General features: G+C 56.5%; 1 protein-coding gene across 1 annotated transcript; it reads left to right on the top strand.

Moving 5' to 3' along the window:
• Window positions 1–19719: 19719 nt before the first annotated feature.
• LOC311617874 (E3 ubiquitin-protein ligase RNF113A-like) lies at window positions 19720–22911 on the top strand (the record flags this gene model as incomplete). Its single annotated transcript, XM_084874761.1, has 1 exon — window positions 19720–22911. One exon carries the CDS (start codon window positions 19720–19722, stop codon window positions 20722–20724), a length of 1005 nt encoding a protein of 334 aa, XP_084730887.1. The 3' UTR covers window positions 20725–22911.
• Window positions 22912–22916: the final 5 nt, after the last annotated feature.

The raw sequence follows: 22916 nt of genomic DNA, 5'->3' as shown, positions 1-22916 counted from the left end.
GATGTTTCTATCTCTCTCTCTTCCTCTCACATCCTCTCGGGGAAAAAATAAAATAAAAATACAGTGGAATGTTATTCCGCCTTAAAGAGGAAGGAAGTACTGATACATGCCAGAGTGAGGCTGAATCAGGGAAACATCATGCCAACCAATGAGGGGAGCCAGACCCAAAAGGTCACATGTTGTATGACACCGTTGGTATGAAATGTCCAGAACGGGTGAAGCCATCGTCACGGAGAGCAGATTGGTGGCTGTGAGGGTTGGAAGTGGGGGCGGAGGAAGGGAGTGCAGCCAGCTGCTCAGTGGATATGGGTTTCCTTTGGGAACGCGATGGCTAGAACCGGGCGGAGGTGGTTGCACAGCACGGTGGCCACGCTACATGGCACTGCGCGTCACGTAAACACGCCACTTCTGAGCCAGTGCTTTCCACCTCCATGAAAAGTAAGTCAGAACCGACGCCGCAGCCGGTACCCGCCGAGGACGTGCCAGGTGCCAGGCACGCACCGGGCACCGGGCATGTCCCCGGCCTCCCAGGAGCCCGCGCCGCGCTCGGAACGGGGGAAGTATTCCTCCTGTTTTACAGCCCAAACCCCGCGGCAGCCCAGGGACATTAAGCCACACACTCTCCTCTGAAGGACGTTCTAGGCTAGTCCCCGGGGTCGCACATGATGAGTCGGAGGGGGAGTGTTTTCCAGTGGCCGATGTTGAAGGAACGTCTGCTCTGAACGTGGACTGGGCGGTGAGGGCTCAGAGGCTGGGCTCTGTGTTTGGAGGAATGCTCGCAGAGAACGTTCTGGGCGGTGCAGACCGGTGCCCCAGCATCCTTAGGGGGTGAGGAGACTGCAGAGGCCAGCCTTCCCGACCGGATCCCCTGGTTAGGGCTTCCCAGAGAGCAGGCAGATGGCGTTAGGACAGACACAGGTTCTGAATCCGTGCTTGGCTGGCCTGTCATCAAATTTCCCTGTAAATTAAAAAAATATTTTTTATTGATTTCAGAGAGGAAAGGAGAGGGAGAGAAAGAAACATCAAGGATGAGAATCATGGATTGGCTGCCTCCTGCACGCCCCACCCTGGGGATGGAGCCCACAACCCGGGCCTGTGCCCTGACCGGGAATTGAACCGTGACCTCCTGGTTCATAGGTTGAAGCTCAACCACTGAGCCACAAGGGCCAGGCTATAAATATTTATTTATAAAAATTTAGCATAAACCTCCCTGCGCCAGTGACTGGGGATTTAAGGATTTTCACATACACTGGCTGGGAAATACCTGCGGAGACAGACTGCACGGTCCATTTTCCCTGTGGTCCACGCACATGTGTGATGAAGGCTTTACTATGAGACTCTGCCTACCAGACCGGCCTGCTTTCTTCTTTCTCCATTCATTTGCAAACGCCTTCCCTCCCTCCCTCTCTCCCCCACTCAGTCTCTCACTGATCCATGCTACGCATGTGTCACTCACCCAGCAGCCTCCACATGCCTTCTCACTCACTCACTCACTCACTCACTCTCAGATGGATTGCTTCATTTAATCTATGTCAATACTAGATGAAAAGCTGCTTATAAAAATGCCAACAGTATGAAAATGTGTCAAGCAAAATGCAAAAGTCCCCGTGTACCGAGGCTCCCAGCTCCCTCTCCGTCTCCGCCCACCCCACCGTTCGCAGCTCAGAGCTCGGATGCAGACTTCGGAACTCTGGGCCCGCATTTCCCATACAGATGTCTATTGTGAGGGGCTCGCGGTGCCGTGCCTCCTCACCATGCTGGATTCCTTTCCGGAAAGTCTTCCTGAAATAACAACTGCTTTGTTTTTCTGACTTGTAAACTTCTATGAAACCTTTTTATGTGTAGCAGAACTTCGCCCGTTAGCCTGGAAACTCCCTCACACTCACCAAAAAGAATCACTTTCACGGTGTTGGTGGTATTCAGTGTGGACAGCTGGCAGAGTCTGAATGTAGCCTGTGTAGTCGCTCCGAACAATAGCATTATTAGTTTCCTTGCTGTGATAATTCTATGGTGAGGATGTAAGAGATTGTTCTTGCTTTCAGGAGACAAAACCTTCAGCCATTAGGGATGAAAGTGCCTCATGCCTGTGACATACATGTCTCCCTGCTCCCCCCACACAGGGTCAAAGGTGATATTGGGGAGTTTAGGTGGGAGGTATACAGGAATTCTGAATTCTTTATACTACTCGTCAACTTTCTGAAAGGTCGAAAACGGCATTGAAATTCAAAGTCAGCAATAGTCACATGTATGTACACGAACTCCCCAGCAGACAGACATGTGCATCCCTGCCTGTTTATGCCTGCATGCATCCTTCTTATCGGGCCTTTGAGTTGTATTTTTAAAAAGATAAGCAGTGGACACTTTAGGACATTCCAGGGTTCATACCTGGCACCACGAAATGAGCATCGGCGATGGACCCGGAGAGTCTGCAGGGGGAGGGGCGCCCGGTCTCCTCCGTAAGGGAGAAAGACCGTTGAGGGCAGAGCTTGGAGCCCCGGTCGCGCTTCATTGCGCGTGGATGCTAATTGCCTGTGTTTCTTTCTTTCTTTCTTTCTTTCTTTCTTTCTTTCTTTCTTTCTTTCTTTCTTTCTTTCTTTCTTTCTTTCAAAAATATATATTTTATTGATTTTTTTACAGAGAGGAAGGGAGATAGAGAGCTAGAAACGTCAATGAGAGAAACATCGACCAGCTGCCTCTTGCATACCCCCTACTGGGGATGTGCCCGCAACCAACGTACATGCCCCTGACCGGAATTGAACCTGGGACCTTTCAGTCCGCAGACTGACGCTCTACCACTGAGCCACACCGGCTTCGGCTGCCTGTGTTTCTTAGTCATCACTGAGAACCGTCTCCCTTTCCCCTCCAAGCTAAGCAGAGAGGAACAGAACTGGGACTGTTCTGCCCTGAGCGCTCTGAGGAGGGTGAGGTGGGTGGTTTCAGAGCAAACAAAGAAGAGACAGAAGCCTGGAATTTATAACCAGAGGGGCTTAGGGCGGATCAGTTTTCTTAGGCAAGTTCATGAGGAGAAAAACAAAAACAAGTCTCTCCCCCACGCCCCCACACTGTCTCCCCAGGGACTAATGTTCTAAAAAGAGAGCAATTTTCAGCCCTGGCCTGCGTGGCTCAGGGGCTAGAGTATCAGCCTGCGGACTGAAAGGTCACGGGTTCTATACCCGTCAGAGGCACAAGCCCTGATTGTGGGTTTGATCCCCAGGAGGGGGTGTGCAGGAGGCACCCAATCAGTGATTCTCTCTCCTCCTTGATATTTCTATTTCTCTCCCTATCCCTTCCTCTCTGAAATCAATAAAAATATATTAAAAAAGAAAAAGGGAGAGCAATTTCCCAGTAAAGTGGATCCTGTGAAGATGTTCTATCTTTTAAGGACATTCCTCTCTGGTGCCATTTTTTAAGGCGCCTGGAGACAGGCCATGTGTGGCTAGTTGGGCCCGCCTGGTGGGCTGTGGTCCTGGTCGGGGCACAGACACCTGTAAATGCCCTCATGCTTGAAGCTCCTGGTTCCTTCACCCACAACACTCTCACCTTTCCCGCGAGACGGCAAGCTCTCCTTGAGAAGTGGAAGCAAAGGCAGGGAGCAAACCCCATCATTTTGGGGGGCTGGCCACACTTGCCGGTGGGTTGCCTTTGAAGGCTGTTTCTAAGTCAATGGCTCGAACCTCACGATTGCATTTCCTGTGGGCGAGAGAGTTGGGTTTCCGGGCCAGGTGACTAACGTTGGCCGAGCCCGCCATGTTAATTTCTGACACATGGGGGGCAACACCACAGACCTGACCACCGGCGGTCCTCGGGCGGTGGCTCTCAGCTGGGCTGGGAGGCAGTTTCTCAGAGGCGCCGCTCGCTGCATTCATCTCCGGAATGCAGGCATTCTCCCAACCAAGGGCACACCTGCTCCTTACCGACCACCAGACACACGCCCGCCGCCGGGCAGCACGGACACACACCATCGAAGGCTGTGCCCCACCCTGCCTCAGTTTCCCCCCTGGCCTATGCTGCTCATGGCACAAGAGTTCCATTTCCACGTCACCCTCACAGATGCTTCTTTGGTGGCTCTCTCCCAGGATGCCTCCTTTCCCGATTTCTCCCAAGGGGAGTCCCCTTCTCCGGCTGAGGGCACTCTCTCCCTACTATTACCTCACCGCCTGGAGGCGTGCAGCGTCATCTTGATGGGATAGTGTGGGCTAGCCTAGCACTAGTATCATTTATTATCATCATCATTATTTTTGTTCTCATCTAATGACATGTTTATTGACATCAGAAGGAGGGGATGGGAGAAAAGAGAAACATTGATGTGAGCGAAATATTGATTGGTTACCTCAGGAATGCACCCCGACCGGGGATTGAACCCGCAACCTAGGTATGTGCTCTGACTGGAATCGAACCCAAAACCTTTTGGTGTGTGGGATAACGATCCAACCAACTGAGCCCAACCAGCCAGGGCTAGAATATTTATTTATTTATTTATTTTTTTAATAAATCTTTATTGTTCATATTATTACAGATGTTCCTCATTTCCCCCCCCCCTCCGTTGCTCCCCTCCACCAGGTTCCCACCCCACCCTCTGCCCTTTCCCCCCCATCATTGTCCTCATCCATAGGTGCACAGTTTATGTTCAGTCTCTTCCCACATCCCCATCTCCCCTTTTCCCCGAGAATCGTCAGTTCACTCCCCTTCCATACCTCTGATTCTATTATATTCAACAGTTAATATTGTTCATCAGATTTTAAAAAAAATTGTTTTGGTTTGTAGATTTACTTGTTGATAGTTACGTATTTGTTGTTCATAGTTTTTTTTTTTTTTTTTTTTTTTTTTTTTTTTTTTTTTATCTTTATTTACTTTCTCTTCCAAAAGAACCCCCTTCAGTAATTCATATAATTCTGGTTTGGTGGTGATGAACTCCTTTAGCTTTTTTTATTGGTGAAGCTCTTTATCTGGCCTTCGATTCTGAGTGATAGCTTTGCTGTGTAGAACATTTTTAGCTGTAGGTTCTTACTATTCATCACCTTGAATATTTCTTGCCATTCCTGTCTGGCCTGCATGGTTTCTGTTGAGAAATCAACTGACAATCGTATGGGTGCTCCTTTATAGGTAACTACCTGCTTTGCTCTTGCTGCTTTTAATATTCTCTCTTTGTCTTTTGCTCTTGGAATTTTAATTATGATTTGTCTTGGTGTGGTCTTCTTTGGATTCCTTTTGTTTGGAGTTCTGTGCGCTTCCTGGACTTGTAAGTCTAATTCTTTCATCAGGTGGGGGAAGTTTTCTGTCACTATTTCTTTCAGTATGTTTTCGATATCTTGCTCTCTCTCATCTTCTGGGACCCCCATAATTCTGATGTTGGTTCGCTTGAAGTTGTCCCAGAGTTTTCTTACACTATCTTCAACTTTCTGGATTCTCTTGCCTTCTTGCTTCTGTGGAGGAGTGTCTTCTGGCTCTTTATGTTCCAAATCTTTGACTTGATTCTTGCAATCTTCCATTCTGCTTTTAGGACTCTGAATAATATTTTTTATTTCAGACAATATATTCTTTATTTCTTGTTGATCCCTTATTATTTCTAGTTGCTCCCTTATCATATTCTCATAGGTCTCATTTATTTTATCGGCCTTTTCTAAGAAATTCTTGAAAAACCTTATAAGCGTGGGTTTGAACTCTATATCCAGTCGCTTTTTGTCCTCCATTTTTTTCGTTTGTGATCTATTTCCTAGTCTCAGCATTTTCGCAGCTTCCCTGATGGGACGGGGGGGGGGGGGGGGGGAGGGGGCGGGGGGGGTTTAGGGTGGAGCCTACAGGCTTGGCTTCCGTCAGCCACGCCCTATGCGGGTCCTGAGTCTCAGGGTCCTTCAGTACTCGCTGCAAGCCCCTCTGAGAGTGAGGTGCCCTCGAGTTTCACCTGCTTCCAAACAGTCTAGTCTCTCCCCCAATGGGCCCGGAACTGGGGTTCAGTTCAGTTGGAGGTGGGATTGGAGGTGGCGTTCAGAGCAGTCTGGAGCCCCTGTCTCCTTCCCGCCAGGGCAATCCCGCGGCACAGCCAACCGTCCCTTCTCTGCGCTCAATGTGCGCGCCTCCGGGACCTCCTTTCGTTGCTCCCCCGGGGTTCCGCCTTACAGCCCAGCTTCCTCTGGATGAGCCTGGGTCCCTGGGGTCTGGCCTAGAACTGGGGTTTAGAGCAGTCGGGTCCAGGGCTCAGCTCAGTAGGAGCTCTTATCTCCTTCCCGCTAGGGAACGCCAGCCAGGCACTCAGCCGCCCCCTCCTCTCCGGCTCCGTCCTCTCCGCGCACCGCGTGTCTCCGTACCTTAGGCTTTTGCAGCTCCTCCACTCTTCCTTCTGGTTTTCTCCTTACTTCTTGTTGTAGAATTTCCAGTCAGTCGACTTTCCTGTAGTTCTGGGTAATGTCCATTGTATATTTTAGTTGTATTTTATTGAAATTGTTGTGTGCGGCTGCGGCTAGGTGTTTACCTGTGCAGCCATCTTGGATCCTCGCGACCGCTATTCCTTTTCCAGGGCCAGAGTATTATTGACCCCTCTGCATCCCTGAAGGGCAGGGATCTTACTCACCGAGGGCCGTGGTCAGCAAACGCGGATCATGAGCCACAGGCGGCTCTTTGACCCCTTAAGTGTGGCTCTTCCACAAAATACCATGACCTGGGAGAGTCTCTTTTGAAGAAGTGGCGTTAGAAGAAGTTTAAGTTTAAAAAATGTGGCTCTCCAAAGAAATTTCAGTCATTGTCCTGTTGGTATTTGGCTCTGGTGACTAATCAGTTTGCTGACCACTGGCCTCGGAAGATGCAGGAGCGCCCAGCTCTGTGCTTTTGACGTGTTGGCTGCACACCATTCTGAAGGTGTGAGCGGTCTCCGGACCCTGCGGCCCTGTGCTGAGAAGGTGTGAGCGGCCTCCGGCCCCCCGCGGCCCTGTGCTGAGAGGGTGGGAAGAGGTGCGGGCAGGAGGCCAGGAGGGGAGCGGCCGGCGTTGCTCTCTGATGGCCACGTCCGCGGGCAGCTCTAAGGGCCATCCACCTTTGGCTCTGAGTCAGATGCAATAAGACAGAATCGGCCATTAGGACTAATGCTTCTTAGCTTCTGTGGCAGGCTCACAGAAGACGTTGGCTAGCCTTGACTGGTGTCAGATACAATAAATATCGAGCTCTGGAAACGCGTAGATGGAATTATTTAGAGCAGGACTCTAGTTCATTCCCCAACCTCTGTATGTCCGGGGCGGAGGGCAGGCCTGCATGGCCCGCTCTGCCGGAGCCCCTCTCCCGGGCGGGCTCAGGGCGTGGCTGTCCCCGCCTCTCAGACGTGGAGGTGGAGAGCGCGGGCTCTGCGGAGTCCGTCCTGGGACTCACAGGAAGAAAGTCGATTTGCGCAGTGAGGTGACCCGGTCTTTCCCCTCTGACCTCGTCTCACGGCGAATGAAGTCGGGGTCCCTGCATGGCCTCCCAGGGACACGTGGAAGCAGACCACACGTGGAAGTGCGTGGTGCAGAGTTCCCTTCTCTCTCTCTTTAAAAAAAATATTTTTATTGATTTCAGAGAGGCAGGGGTAGGCAGAGGGAGAGAGAGAAACATCACTGATTAGAGAGAATCATGGATCAGCTGCCTCCTGCACACCCCACACTGGGGATGAACCTGCCACCGGACCTGTGCCCTGACCAGGAATTGAACTCTGACCTCCTGGTTCCTGGGTTGATGCTTATCCACTGAGCCACGGGCCCCCCCTGCTCTGGTTGTCATGGCAGCAGTGGGGAATCTTGGCTGAGGGACTTGAGGGGGCCATGAACCTGATGGTAACAACTCCCCGAGCAAGTGTTTCCGTCAGGGCCCGGCCCCGCTCTGCTCCCGGCCAGCGAGGAGGCCGCTGAGACCCTGAGAACCCGCGGGCCCGGCCCTCGCAGGCCTCCGGCGGCGGGAACCGAGGCCTCGGCCCGGAGCGGGCCTGGGATTGGCAGCTCCTCCGGTGCTCGGGAGGTCACAGCTGGAGGGCTGACGTTGGCGTAGAGACATCCACTCAGCTGTTCTAACCCCGGGGGAGCCGCGCAGCTACGGGGGTTTTCTGGATTCCTGGCTGCCCCCCGGAGCCTGAGTCAGGAGGCCCGGGGCCCAGGATGTGTTGGATCATGTTTTCCAACGCCCCCATATCCTGCCAGCTGTGACAGGGCGGCCGGCTCAGGTCCCCGGGGAGATGACACCAGCCCCGAGGCCTCCGTCCTCCGAGGGGAAGAGACGGTGTGATGAGCCGGGAGCCCTTGTGGAAAAGTCCCCTCTGCCCTCATGGGCGGCACGGTCACAGCGGGTCTGAGGGCGGATGCTCCGTCCTCATGGGAACCCCGGGCCCTTGTCAGGAATGCCGAGCCGGGGTCTCCGCAGACCCTCCGTCACTCCCTCGTCACTCCCTCCCTCTGGACCCGATCACCTCCCTGTGCCTCTCGGCGTTTCCAGAGGAGATTGCTTTCCATCGCACACCTGTGTGTACATCTCCATCACACACCTGTGTCCACCTCCATCACACATCTGTGTGTACATCTCCATCACACACCTGTGTGCGCACCTCCATCACACACCTGTGTGCATCTCCACCACACATCTGTGTGTACATCTCCATCACACACCTGTGTGCGCACCTCCATCACACACCTGTGTGCATCTCCACCACACATCTGTGTGTACATCTCCATCACACACCTGTGTGCGCACCTCCATCACACACCTGTGTGCACCCATCACACACCTGTGTGCACCCATCACACACCTGTGTGCACCTCCATCACACACCTGTGTGCACCTCCATCACACAACTGTGTGCACCCATCACACACCTGTGTGCACCTCCATCACACAACTGTGTGCACCCATCACACACCTGTGTGCACCTCCATCACACAACTGTGTGCACCCATCACACACCTGTGTGCACCTCCATCACACAACTGTGTGCACCCATCACACACCTGTGTGCACCTCCATCACACAACTGTGTGCACCCATCACACACCTGTGTGCACCTCCATCACACACCTGTGTGCATCCATCACACACCTGTGTGCTCCTCCACCACACACCTGTGTGTACATCTCCATCACACACCTGTGTGCACCCATCACACACCTGTGTGCACCTCCATCACACACCTGTGTGCTCCTCCATCGCACACCTGTGTGCACCCATCACACACCTGTGTGCACCTCCATCACACAACTGTGTGCACCCATCACACACCTGTGTGCACCTCCATCACACACCTGTGTGCACCCATCACACACCTGTGTGCTCCTCCATCGCACACCTGTGTGCACCCATCACACACCTGTGTGCATCTTCATTGCACACCTGTGTGCAGGACTCGTTTGCATGCCTATTTCACCCTGGACTGGACTCACCTGTTGCCTCTGGTGCGGAGAATTGTGGCTGGTTCCTTGTAGGCACTGAGTGCACGTTCTTGATGAATGAGCGATCCCAGCCCGGCTTCTAGAAACATCTGTCATGTGAAAATCTATACTTACATTGCAGCCATTCCTCCAGTTTATGAAACACACGTCATGCATTAAAGTGCCGGCCGTCGAGTCCATAAAAAGAACTGTGCGTTCTGATTTATTGTCTCTCGGCGCGCGATTAATCTGCGGCTTAGGGGTCAGCCAGGAGCTAGGAGGGGGGGGCGCTGTGGCGTGGACCAACGTGCCCCCCAGGCCAGAGCCGCTGGTGGACGCCGCGTTAAAAGCAACCGCGGTGGCTCTTTTTTCTCTTAAAACCAAAAAGTATATGTTTTTCATTTTGGGGGGAACATTTAAAAAAGCCACGTTATTCTGGTAAATCCATATTTTGTTCCATGCTAACAGTGGAAAACGAAACGATTCCCACATTTAGGTACACGTGCTGTGTCCGCTGTAAGGAGAGAAGTTGGGGTGCCCACGTGGGCCTCCTCCTGGGCCTCCCGCACCCCCCGCAGCCGCACCCTGGGACAGGGGGAGCTTGGGGGGCGAGCCCGTGGAGGGGCCGTGTCAGGGATGCATCCGAGGAAATCCTCTGGCACGAAGCAGGCGAACACACACCGAAACCACACCCCGCGGTGCCCACGGGGAAGCTTTCCGCTGACAGCACTTCTGGAGGGAGAGCCGTGCAGAGGAGGCCCCGGTTCTGCCTCCATGCTGGTTGTGCCCGGGATCGGGGGTGGGGGGGGGGTGGGAGCTGCCCAGAGATAGGGCCGACCGCCCTGGTTCTTGTCAGGAAACCTACCCTACCCTGCCCGTCGGAACGTGGAACCACACAGAGCGCAGACCGGAAGCCGGGCTGGCGTGTGTTCTGACCTCTTGTTAGAACCACTCTGCTGCCCCAGGTGAGCTGCCTCCCCGGCCCGGGGCCCGTGTCACCTTCCTTCCGCCCCCTTCTCACTGCCAGACCCCGGCAACCCGAGGGCCGCAGGACCTGCCGACCTGGAGGCTGGCCGAGATCCTCAGCACGTCTTACACGTGGTTCTCACTGAATAGTCACCCTGGTCTAAAGGCCCGAGACGGAAGACAGAGTTTTTACTTGTGATTTTTCTGGGCTTGGCCACAAACGAAAAAACATATTAAAATATTTTCATATATTTCCAGCCCCTGGCAACCACCCATTAGCTCGCTGTCTCTATGGGCCCGTCTGTTCTGGATATGTCACATCAATGGATCCGTACAAAATGTGGCCTTTGGTGTCTAGCTTTTTACCCGTAGCATCATGTTTTCAAAAGTTCATCCACCTCAGGAGGCCATTTCTCCCCAGAATAAGCCAGCTAGAAAGCTGGGACGTCTCCTGTTGACAACAGAGCAGGAGCCTGGACCTGCGGGACGAGCCTCATGTTCGTGAGCCCCAGAGGGGCCTCTGGAGGATGCGGGGCCAGCGTCCGCTCACGGAACCTGACTCGGTTTCACCCTGGCTCTGCTCGGGGCGAGGCCACCTGGGGGCCTTGGCACTTCCTCCCGGCCCTGCTTCTCGCACAACGAATGACTCTCCGTGGTGTGAACTCAGGATCGGCCCTGCCTTGCCTCTGTGTAGGTGGGTCAGTAGGTCCTGAGGGAAGATGAATCTCTCAGAGATCGGGGAGGAAAGTGGTGGGTTTCTGAACGCTGAGCACTCCTCATCTTGCAAAGTGGCCCCGAGGCCTGTGGGTGAGGCGGGCAGGCAGTGTCCAGTGGGAGAGGCTGCTGGGCTAAGACAGCTCTGGAGAAGGGCATGAAAAGTTGTGGCGGATGCCTGTGGGAATTCATCGTAAGGGTATAAACTTAAAATGATTCACCAGTCCGCCTTTTCTCTTTCATGTTTTATTGCTATTGTCTTTTCATTCTTTGCAAAACCCCTGTCTGACATCATTCCTGTGGCTTTACCTGTTTTTATGCTCTCCACCCCCTCATTTTTATATTCTCACTATACTTTTACAACTTTATCTGGAAGTCTAAGAATTCGTCCCTCTGGAATTCATTCATTCTGGAACTGGGAACTTGCATCTGCTGAACTTTAACAATTCATTTTTTTTTTTTTTAAATTTTTTTATTGACTTCAGAAAAGAAGGGAGAGGGGGAGAAAGATAGAAACATCAGTGATGAGAGAGAATCACTGATGGACTGCCTGCTGCACAAAACACACTGGAGATCAAGCCCACCACCTGGGCATGTGCCCTGACCAAGAATCAAGTTCCGACATCCTGGGTCATTACTTGACACTCAACCATTGAGCCACACCAGCCCCGCAACAATTCTGCTTTTTGTTCTTCTGAAAGGATTTTAACAGAGCCGTTACTCTTCAAACAGCCCTCCTGGACACTAGGTGGCGCTCATATGCTATTGTAAATGGATTCTCCTATTGAACCACGTAGAAAGACAATTTGTCTTCATTTAAGGCAAATACAGGAATTGGCCCTAAAAAAAATGTATGTGCTTTGTGGATCACAGACCCCCCTGCCCCAGGCTGCCTTTTCCACTACATCATCGTGATTAAGCGTCGGCACTCCAGGGCCAGGCTGAGTTCAAATACGCCTGTCACTCATGCTGTTTGACCTTGAGCCACTTCACTTCAGTGTTCTCATCGACAGAACGGAGCTAACGACACATACCTCATGGAGTGGTGGGGAGGATTAAAAAGGTAATATATATGGAAGCACATGGTGTGGTGTTTTATGTGTTTTTTTTGTTTTTTTTTTAAACAGTCTCTTTAGCATGTCCCTCTCCCCCCATCTTTATGAGACACAGCAACAATGAACATGGTGTAACTTTAAGGCGTACAGTGTGATACTTGGATCGCATGTAGAATGTGAAGTGATTACACAGTAGGGCTACTCATGTGTTTTCCTTTGTTATTGGCGTTTTTGTTTTCACGGTGGCATTTGCTTTTTTGAAAAGCAGCGATTTTCAACCTTTCCCGTCTCAGGCACCACAAGCTAATGACAGAAACTCTGCGGCACGCACCGAAAGATACGCTTCTGGCTGATCTGACAAAAAGCAGGTGAATTTAAGTTTCTTCACCCCGGATGGCTGTTGTGTTGGCTGCTGTTGCTTTTTGGACAATGTAAGGGAAAAGAGGGCAGTGCCCCTGGCTACATGTCAGGCAGTGCATGCTTCAGACATTCTCGCAGCACACGGCGGAAAATCACTGCTTTAGACAAATGTGTCCCAAATGCATTGCAGGGACCAGGCATGTCAGTCACTAAGGACCTCGTCTGAAACACAGACGTAGGACTCCATCCTGGAGTCTATTTCAGTGATGCTGAGGCAGGGGCAGGGATCTATAGCCTTTAGCAGCGTTGTGGTCATTCCGATGGCCAGCTGGATTTGGGGACCTGGGACATAGACTACCCAGGTTGGCACTGTCGGCCCAAGCCCAGAGGTGGGGCCAGAGGTGAAGGCTGTGCACATCGACAGTTTCACGTTTCCCTCCAGCACAGGGTGAGCCGTCCTGACCTCTGCCCTTTGGGATGGTCCCTATCACCACTATCCAGGCCACCCCCGGAGGAGGCTGAACTGCAACCACTGCTGTTTTTAAAAAATATATATATATTTTTATTGATTTCAGAGAGAAAGGGAGAGGGTGAAGGAGATAAAGACATCAATGATGAGAAGGAATCACTGATTGGCTGCCTCCTGCACATCTGACCGAGCCGGCAACCCAGGCATGTGCCCTTGACCGGAATCAAACCTGGGACCCTTCAGTCTGCAGGCTGATGCTCTATCCACTGAGCAAACTGCCTAGGACCCCACTGGCTGTTTCTGGCTGGTACCCTCATCCTCAGCTGACCCATGGATGCATCCAGCTTGGGTTTTTCCTCCTTCATCCGCTGGTCATAGCAGACCTCAGGAGGGGAGCTGGGGCCGTTGGGAGTCGTGATTGTCTAAATGGGGATTGCCATTTAGTGTTTTTTCCCATCACCAATTATTCTTCTTCTCTTTCTCCTTCTCCTTTTCCTTCTCCCCCTTCTTCTTAATTCTCACCTATGGATATGTATATTGATTTCAGAGAGAGAGGGAGGGAGAGTGAGAGAAACATCTATGTGAGAGAGAAACATCATTCCGTTGCCACCTGTATGCGCCCGGAGTGGATATCAAACCTGCAACCTGGTAGTATGTGCCCCGACCAGGAGTTGAACCCACACCTTCTGGTGCACGGGGGCAATGCTCCAGCCACCTGAGCCACCGGCCAGGGCGTGGGCCTCTTTTAGAAAGAGTTCCTTGTGAGTCCGTTTTGTCAGCTTCGCGCTTCGGAAATAACTGCTTTTATGACAGAGTTCCACTGAACTTCGACTTTGCGGGATAATGAATGTTTACCACTTCAACGCTCCGATTTTTATTTCTCTCCAGTATTTTAGATTGCTTCCGGACGGGCTACACTATATAGTTAGTGATGAAGCTCGATGTGCTGGCTTTCTTTAAGGGGAAGAGTCACCCATCGCCAGGACCTCTGGCTCCGTGGGGATGCGGCACAGGCTCAGGGGGGAGGGCGGGGGTGCGCTGCCTGCAGGGAGACTTTAGGCAGAGCCTTTTCCTGCTCTGGCCCCGCTCAGCTGGTCTCTCTGTGACCCGGGTACGAACCATGTCCCGGCTGTGGAATGGCTGTGTGTGAGGAGGGGCGAGGCTGTGTGTGAGCTGAGCCGTCCCAGCGCGGCCAGGCCTGGGTGTTCGAAGGGGCACTGGTGCGGCCTCCGCCTCTCCTCAGGGCCCTTTCCTGCCGTCTTGTTGCCTGAGGTGCCTCCGAGGGCCCCGCCTGTGGCACCTGGGATTCATCAGGTCTGACTTCCCTGATGCCATCACCGCTGAGGCTCCGCAGATGTCAGCTGGTGGAGGGGGCTGCCCCAGCACCGCTGTCTGGGCCTGGGGACCCCCTGTGGAGGGGGAGGGGAAGGACATGGCTCCGGCCGGAGGCTGCACAGGGCACCTGAGCACCACCGGGCAGGAAGGCGGTGCCCGCTGTGGCCAGAGGGAGCCTGCGCCCGCGCCCGCGCCCGCCTTGTCTCCGCAGGGACCGGCTGGTGAATAACTGGTGATGGGATGGGAGGGAGGCTGTGTTTCTGACTTCCTGCCTCGGCCGGGAGGGGGGCAGTGACTCCCCTCCGGGACAGCTGTGCTCCATGTGGGCGCTTGCTGCTGCTGTCAGGTCCCCCCCCTCCCCCGCCGTCATGCATCCGGGACCAGGGTGAGGGCGGAGGGCTCACGCCCCCAGCCCCTGGTCTCCGGTGCGGATCCCTCTGAAGCACATGCTGAGCGAGGCCCTGGCTGGGGCTCTGCCCGGCCCCTAGGGGTGCTGTTCTCCACTCTGACCTTTCTGCTCATCAGGATACTTAAGAGCATGGCGGTGGTGCTGCTGTTTTGGGTCCTATCGTCGTCATGGTTACCAGCAGGCCGACTGCTGTGCTGGTGTCTCATACCATCAGCCCTGCCCGGCAGAGACCGGCACCACCGAGACGCCAGGAATGGGCGGCTCCCCCAGCCACTCCCCATTGGTTAGGCAGCGGGCGCACACCTGGCCCTTCCCGGGAAAGAGCCGTGCTGGGCACCCTGGCTTTCCATGGCGTGACCATTCCAGCCGCTGCTTCCTGAGCCTTTGGCTCTGCCTTCGCGTCTGCCAGGGTCCTGGCATGTCTGCCTCACTCCCCACGGCCATCGCTTCTCCCGCTGCCCAGAGCCCCGGGCCCCCGCAGCACGCTGATCCGCGTCTAGGGAGTGCTGTGCAGGGCGGTTAGGGGTGAGCCGGGGAGGGCTGTTAGGGGTGAGCTGGGGAGGGCGGTTAGGGGTGAGCTGGGAGGGCGGTTAGGGGTGAGCTGGGGAGGGCTGTTAGGGGTGAGCTGGGGAGGGCTGTTAGGGGTGAGCTGGGGAGGGCTGTTAGGGTGAGCTGGGGAGGGCGGTTAGGGGTGAGCTGTGCAGGGCGGTTAGGGGTGAGCCGGGGAGGGCTGTTAGGGGTGAGCTGGGAGGGCTGTTAGGGGTGAGCTGGGGAGGGCGGTTAGGGGTGAGCTGTGCAGGGCGGTTAGGGGTGAGCCGGGGAGGGCTGTTAGGGGTGAGCTGGGGAGGGAGGTTAGGGGTGAGCTGGGAGGGCGGTTAGGGGTGAGCTGGGGAGGGCTGTTAGGGGTGAGCTGGGGAGGGCTGTTAGGGGTGAGCTGGGGAGGGCTGTTAGGGTGAGCTGGGGAGGGCGGTTAGGGGTGAGCTGTGCAGGGCGGTTAGGGGTGAGCCGGGGAGGGCTGTTAGGGGTGAGCCGGGGAGGGCTGTTAGGGGTGAGCTGGGGAGGGCTGTTAGGGGTGAGCTGGGGAGGGCTGTTAGGGGTGAGCTGGGGAGGGAGGTTAGGGGTGAGCTGGGAGGGTGGTTAGGGGTGAGCTGGGGAGGGCTGTTAGGGGTGAGCTGGGGAGGGCGGTTAGGGGTGAGCTGGGGAGGGCGGTTAGGGCTGAGCTGGGGAGGGCGGTTAGGGGTGAGCTGGGGAGGGCTGTTAGGGGTGAGCTGGGGAGGGCTGTTAGGGGTGAGCTGGGGAGGGCTGTTAGGGGTGAGCCGGGGAGGGCGGTTAGGGGTGAGCCGGGGAGGGCTGTTAGGGGTGAGCCGGGGAGGGCTGTTAGGGGTGAGCTGGGGAGGGCTGTTAGGGGTGAGCCGGGGAGGGCTGTTAGGGGTGAGCCGGGGAGGGCTGTTAGGGGTGAGCTGGGGAGGGCTGTTAGGGGTGAGCTGGGGAGGGAGGTTAGGGGTGAGCTGGGAGGGTGGTTAGGGGTGAGCTGGGGAGGGCTGTTAGGGGTGAGCTGGGGAGGGCGGTTAGGGGTGAGCTGGGGAGGGCGGTTAGGGGTGAGCCGGGGAGGGCGGTTAGGGGTGAGCCGGGGAGGGCTGTTAGGGGTGAGCCGGGGAGGGCTGTTAGGGGTGAGCTGGGGAGGGCGGTTAGGGGTGAGCCGGGGAGGGCTGTTAGGGGTGAGCTGGGGAGGGCTGTTAGGGGTGAGCTGGGGAGGGCTGTTAGGGGTGAGCTGGGGAGGGCTGTTAGGGGTGAGCTGGGGAGGGCTGTTAGGGGTGAGCTGGGGAGGGGGCTGCAGAGAGGTGGACAGTGCCGCCGCCATCCTGTACAAGCTGGGGGGCCTTTACAGCCTGCTGGGCTGGGCAGCGGGCAGGGGCCGGGCTCTGACCTGCCCCCCAGGAGGGATGGCAGCTGCTGCGGGGAAGGCTCTTGCCCAGGTGAGGCTCCCGGTCACAGTAGCATCTGCAGAGGCGGCAGCCGCCCCGCCGGGCGCACCCCGCAGGCCTGCAGGCCGGAGCTCACAGAGACCCTGTGACAACAGCGGGAGCTCACTGTCCCGGCCGCGCTGGGCTTCCCATGGGACCAGGGTCAGCGCTGCGCCGCCCCTGGTGGACGGAGCGGATGCTGACACAGCGCGGACGGAGGCAGCCCGGGGACCAAGTCCTCTCCGGAGGTTCGCTTTTGTCATCTTCCGGCCGCGAGTCCTGGCCACGGGGGCATGCTGTCCCCAGAGGCCGGGCCATGCTCAGCCTCTGCCTCTCGGACCCCAGCTCCCGGTGTGACTCTGAGCCCCCAGCTGCCGCCGAGCTGTCACCGGGCCAGACGTGACACCGCGGGCCCTGCTGCCGTGGGCTCGCCGGGCGCGGGTGAAGGTGAACGGGGCTGCAGACACAGACACGACGGCCGCCCCGCCTGGGGCCGCGCACCCCAGCGCCGACCACAACAGAAGCTCCGGAGGAAAGGTCAGCCGTGAAGGCTATTTGTTTTCACTGAAACCCCATCCCACCCACTTAACACCGTCTACCAGCGCGGAATCCATTACCACGTGTCAGCCGGAAACCTGACCAGGGAAGGAAAGAAGGACACAGCCTCCCGGGGGAGGGCGGGGGTGGGGGGAGCGGGGAGGGAGCCATGAATGAGCCTCTCGCCTGTCATTAAGGGTTAACGGCGGCCAAGGCCCTGCTCCTCCTCCCAGCCCCCCCCGGTCAGTGTCCCTGCTGCCACCGGCTTTCCCCGGAGGGTGGTCAGCAAGCCCGTGGGGCCCGTGGACTTGGGCCACGCGAGTTGCTCCATATAATAACCGATGACCAGAAAGTCCCAGACGTTCAGTGTTTTATGGAGCTCCGGGCGCGGGAATGCCGGCCGTGCTCTCCCGGCCTGAGTGCCGGACCTGCGCCCGCAGGCTTCTGTCCAGGCGGCGTCAGCGCGCTGGCGCCCATCGGGTGATGCCACCCACTCGCTACGTGTATGGACGTGGCGACGGGGGCTCTGAGCGCCCGCACACCCGGGAGGAAGCTCCCGGCGCCGTCCCTGCTGCCCAGTCCGTGTCTCCCTCCCCACAGGGCAGCGCGCTGCTCAGCGCCGGAGGGCTTCAGCGCTTCCCGCAGCCCCTTCGGTGGCGTTGCCCTTCCTGTCGCCGTGCCCGCTGGAATGTTCCCGGCCTGGAACCTGGGCTCGGAACGCGGGCAGCCTCGCTCCGACTTGCTGGCGGTTCTGGGAAGGCATTCCCACGCATCGGCAGGCGCTAAGGCCACCGGTCGCCCGGTCCCGTGGTCGGCAAACTGCAGCTCGCAAGCCACATGCGGCTCTGTGGCCCCTTGAGTGTGGCTCTTCCACAGAATACCACGGCCTGGGCGAGTCTATGTTGAAGAAGTGGTGTTAGAAGTTAAAAAAATGTGGCTCTCAAAATAGATTTCAATCGTTGTGCTGTTGGTATTTGGCTCTGGTGATTACTAATGAGTTTGCTGACCACTGGGCCCCATGGTTAGGATGGCCGTCTGTGGAAGGACAGTGGCATGGTGCCGTGGCCAGCGAGTGGCTCCTCCGTCGTTAGCTGTCTGTGGGTGTTGTTGGTGCCTCTGTGTCCTGCTCTCAGAGCGAGTTTCTTCCATCTGAACGGTGTGCCTGGTTCTGGGGTCAACAGGTCCGTGTGACCCTCTCTCAGCTGTGTCACAGCCACGCCTCCTCCACGCCTGGCCTGTTGACCGCCTGCCTGGGAACCCGCTCCCCTCCATCCCTGTGCGGGCTGGGAGGCCCAGGCTCGGCTTGGCTCCGTCTGCAGCTGGAACTGGCCTGTTGTCTGCCAGACACCTCACCCCGCGTGGCCCAGCGCCCGCCCTCTCCTGGGCTGCCTCCTCCCCTGCGTCTGTTCCCATAACATGCAGGACGAAGTCCCAGGGCCACTCAGGCTGGAAACCCAGATTCTTCCTCGAACCCCTGTCGCCCTCATCCTGCCCTCACCACTGTGATTGATCTCTCCTGTGCCCCCTCCGGCTCAAGGACCCCATCGGCCTCTTGCTGCTGTTCCAGCCCCGAGCGCTCCCTGCAGCAGCCTGGCCCGTGCTGCCCCCTTCGCTAGACTGTGCCCCCTTTTTTCCCTTCTCACCTGTGAATCTTAACACTTTTAAGAGTCAAATCAGGCCTCACTTTTATTTTTAAATTAAAAACACACGCACATCAATTACTTGTTTCCAAAGCCTGCGCTTTCCCGTGGTCTCTGTCTTCCAGATTCCCATTCCCCCACCCGGGTCGCACCTCCCGGCTAGGAGGGAGGGTGCCGGCCTGGTCCAGGCCTCCCTGCTCCGGGTCTGTCTTCGCATCTGACATCTTAACAACATGAAAAAACCATCTGAGCCAAAAACGGTGTGGCTCAGTGGATAGTGCATCGGCCTGCGGACTCAAGGGTCCCAGAATTGATTCTGGTCAAGGGCATGTACCTTGGTTGCGAGAACATCCCCTGTAGGGAATGTGCAGGAGGCAGCTGGTCGATGTTTTCTCTCTGTCCCTCTCCCTTCCGCTCTGTAAAAAATCAATAAAATATATATATTAAAAAATAAATTCAGTGGGGGGATGAGGACACTTATGTAATACCTTAATCAATAAAGACATTAAACACACACACACACACACACACACACACACACAGGTGGTCAGGGCCTGGGTCCGGGGACAGCTGGTCGATGTTTCTCTCTCATCGATGTTTCTAGCTCTCTGTCCCTCTCCCTTCCTCTTTGTAAAACAATCAATAAAACGTATTTTTAAAAAATCACCTGAGAACTTCCGGCAGGCCTCTCCTCAGCGGGTCCTGCTCCCATTCCCTGTCTCATGGAGCCACCTGCCCCGCCCCGCCCCGCCCCGCCCCTTCCGGTCCCCTCCCCAGCGCACCACGTGACGTCGTCCACATGACCGCCCATGCACCACGTGACGCAGTCCACGTGACCGCCGACACACCACGTGACGCCCATGTGACCGCTGGCGCAGCCGTTGGAGCGGCAGGCGATGGCGGAGCGGCTTCCTCCCGCCGAGGCCGCGGGCCGGGTGTGCACCTTCCTGTTCAGGAAGCCGGGGCGCCGGGCCGCGGGCCGCAGGCAGCGCGGGGAGGGGGACCCCGAGCCCGGGGACAGCGACGACGAGGGCAGCTGCGTGGTGCGCTCCGGAGGGAAGCGGGCGGCCCGCGGGCCCCTGGACCAGAGGACGCGCGGCGGGCGCCGGAGGGCGGAGGCCGAGGAGGAGGAGGCGGAGGAGGAGAGCGCGGCGCCCCGCGTGCTCTACAAGTCCACGCGCTCCGCCAAGCCCGTGGGGCCCGAGGACATGGGGGCCACCGCCGTGGCGGAGCCGGACCCCGAGAGGGAGCGCACGCGCGGCCGGGAGCCCCGGGAGGCGCCGGGGGCCGCGGCGGCGGGCGGCCCGGTCTACCGCGGCCTCGGGGGCTACCAGCCGCGCCTGCAGCCCCGGGACGCGGGCGCCGCCGCCTCGCTGGGCCTGGGCCGCAAGGGCCCCCTGCGCGCGCCCGAGCACCTGCGCGCCACGGTGCGCTGGGACTACCAGCCCGACCTGTGCAAGGACTACAAGGAGACGGGCTTCTGCGGCTTCGGCCTCAGCTGCAAGTTCCTGCACGACCGCTCCGACTACAAGCACGGCTGGCAGATCGCCCGCGAGCTGGCCGAGGGCCGCTACGGCGCCGCCGAGGCCGAGAACTTCGAGGTGGCGGACGGCGCGGCCCCCGAGGCGCCCTTCGGCTGCCTCCTCTGCCGCCGGCCCTTCCGGAGCCCCGTGGTCACCCGCTGCCGCCACTACTTCTGCGAGGCCTGCGCGCTGCAGCGCTACCGCGCCACCCCGCGCTGCTTCGTGTGCGGCCGGCAGACCCACGGCGTCTTCAACCCGGCCAAGGAGCTGCTGGCCAAGCTGCAGCGGCGCCCGGCGGCCGCGGGGGAGGAGGAGGACGGGGGAGCCGCCGAGGGCCAGGCCGGTGGGGGAGGCGGGCCCCCCAGCGATGGCTGCTGAGAGCTTCGGGGCGCCGGGCAGAGTCGGGGCCAGAGCAGAAAACACCCCCTGGCCACGGCCACCGAGACCCTGGACGCGATGCCACCGGGAGCCAGACGAGAGGAAGAAAAGAACTGAAGTTTGCATGGAAAACTGACCAAATCCACACCCATGACTCTGAACCCCTTACTCATGCTTGCTCATGGTCTTTGGCCTGTAAGACCTGTCAGTGGTGAGCCGTGGGGGATGGGGTCCCTCAGGGACAGCTCCCAGGTCTCCTTGCGTGAAGCCCTGCACTAAGGCGACCCGAATTCCTCCACTGCAAACAAGAGCCAACAGGAACCCAGAGCAAACAAAACAACACAGTCACTTGATGGACTTCAACTTTGTTTCAAACCGGAGCCCCCGTACAGACAAAGCTCCAGCCAGGGACACGAGCCAGGCCGCTGGTTTTGGTCAGACTCCAGCCTGAAGGAATTCACTTTGTTTTTCTTTTACAGCTCAGGGGATGGATCAGTAGAAACGAACAGCCTCGCCTCTATCTTGCTACATAATAAATGGATGTTGGGTGAAATGCAATATCTGGACGTGAACATGTGGACAACAGATGATGTTGAGATGTGACTAACATACTCATTAGGCGTTTTTAGCAAAAGCCTCCACTGGGCTCATTGTCCTGGAATTGAAATACAAGAAGTTGCCTGTCTCGTACACTCTTCCGAAACCCGGAGTCTAACTCGGATCCCTTTGAAGTCGTTTATTATGATTAATGAGTCATTTCAACATTTTGCTACATTCAAAGGCCCCCAATAAAAGCTAAAATCGAGTTCCTTGCTAATCAAGGACACCACAAAAGATTGGAAATCAGGCGAAAATGTGACAGGAGCAGTAATACTAAACTTAAAACCTGTATCAATCACTACAGATTTCAAAAGAGTTTGGAAACATTTAAGACTTTTCAAAAGTGCATACGACTGGTTTCGGGAAGGACGTGGGGAGTATTGGGTGCTATCTGGAATGGGAGGACAGCCAGTTGGCTGCTTTCTGAGCGAATGTTGTACCACCGTTTGGCATCGCAAAGCCCGGATGGGGAAGGGCCTTCTCTACCTGCCTGTCTTTGAGCTGAGATTCCCAGGAGAGGGCTGGGCTGTCACCCTGTTTGTGTCCCAGCTGATGGGACAATACTCTTCTGCTAGGGAGGCCGGTCTTTGTCCAGGTGGGGAAGGTTATCACACAGACGGAGATTTTGGGGTTCTTGGGAAGGACTCTGAGGACCCACCTTGTTCTACATTCCAGTCTCAGCACCCTGAGATAAGCTCCAGATGTCACTGCAGAGCTCGGGACGCCCATGGCAGCACCGGGGGGGACGTTCGGAGAGTTCCTGTGGGAGCCGCCAGCACAGGAGCCGCCAGCCCCGGGGCCAGAGGGCAGTGACTGCTAACCGGTCTGTGAACAGAGCGGGCTGACTACCGAGACAGGGCAGGAGTCCAGACCGCACCTTGAAAACAAACTCCAAAGTGGTTTTGAAAGTGCAGATAAGAAACTTCCTAATGTATTTCCATCAGACTTTTCTATTTGTTCTAACTAGGACTCGAAGCCCCAACCGTGTGTCAGATGGGACAGCCATTGTCTGGACACTTGTCTGCTTGTGTTACTTCCTGGTCAGAAATCCTCCCGGACCCTCCCTTTGCCTTAAGGGATGGTCCCCAGTGTTCCATGTTGGCAGGCGTGTGTCCCTTACTCCGCAGCGTCACTTCACCGGAGTCCGAGTTACCCCAACGGATCGCATCTTCAGTCTGCCTGCCTCAGTGCCTTTGCCAAGGCCGCTCGCCACTCCCCAGAATGATTCTCTTCGTTTGCTCTTGTCCGATGGAACAAGAGGGCCTAGGCCAAGACCCTCTCATTCTCACCACCTCGAGGATCACCCAGGACAGATGCCAGTTTCCTCTCGTGTACCTTTCAAAAGCTCATGCTGTCACCATCGGTACCTGCTGGGAACCCCGGCAGCTGTAAGCTCATCGGTACAGAACGCCGAGCACGTGTAGCACTGTTCCGTTGTGTTGAGCTGTGTGAATTATGCCTCCGGTAACTTGGCACCTAAAGTAGTGTGTCCATATAAACACATCATTCATTGTCCATTCTCTCTTTGTTGACCACCCTCTCCGCCAGCTCTGTGCTTGTCCCTGGAAATGCAGTGGTAAGCAATAAAGTTA

This window comes from Pipistrellus hanaki, assembly GCF_964339955.1.
Source record: "Pipistrellus hanaki genome assembly, chromosome: 2".
Taxonomy (NCBI): domain Eukaryota; kingdom Metazoa; phylum Chordata; class Mammalia; order Chiroptera; family Vespertilionidae; genus Pipistrellus; species Pipistrellus hanaki.
Note: the sequence above shows the minus strand (reverse complement) of the source record. Positions and strands in the feature narration are given on the sequence as shown.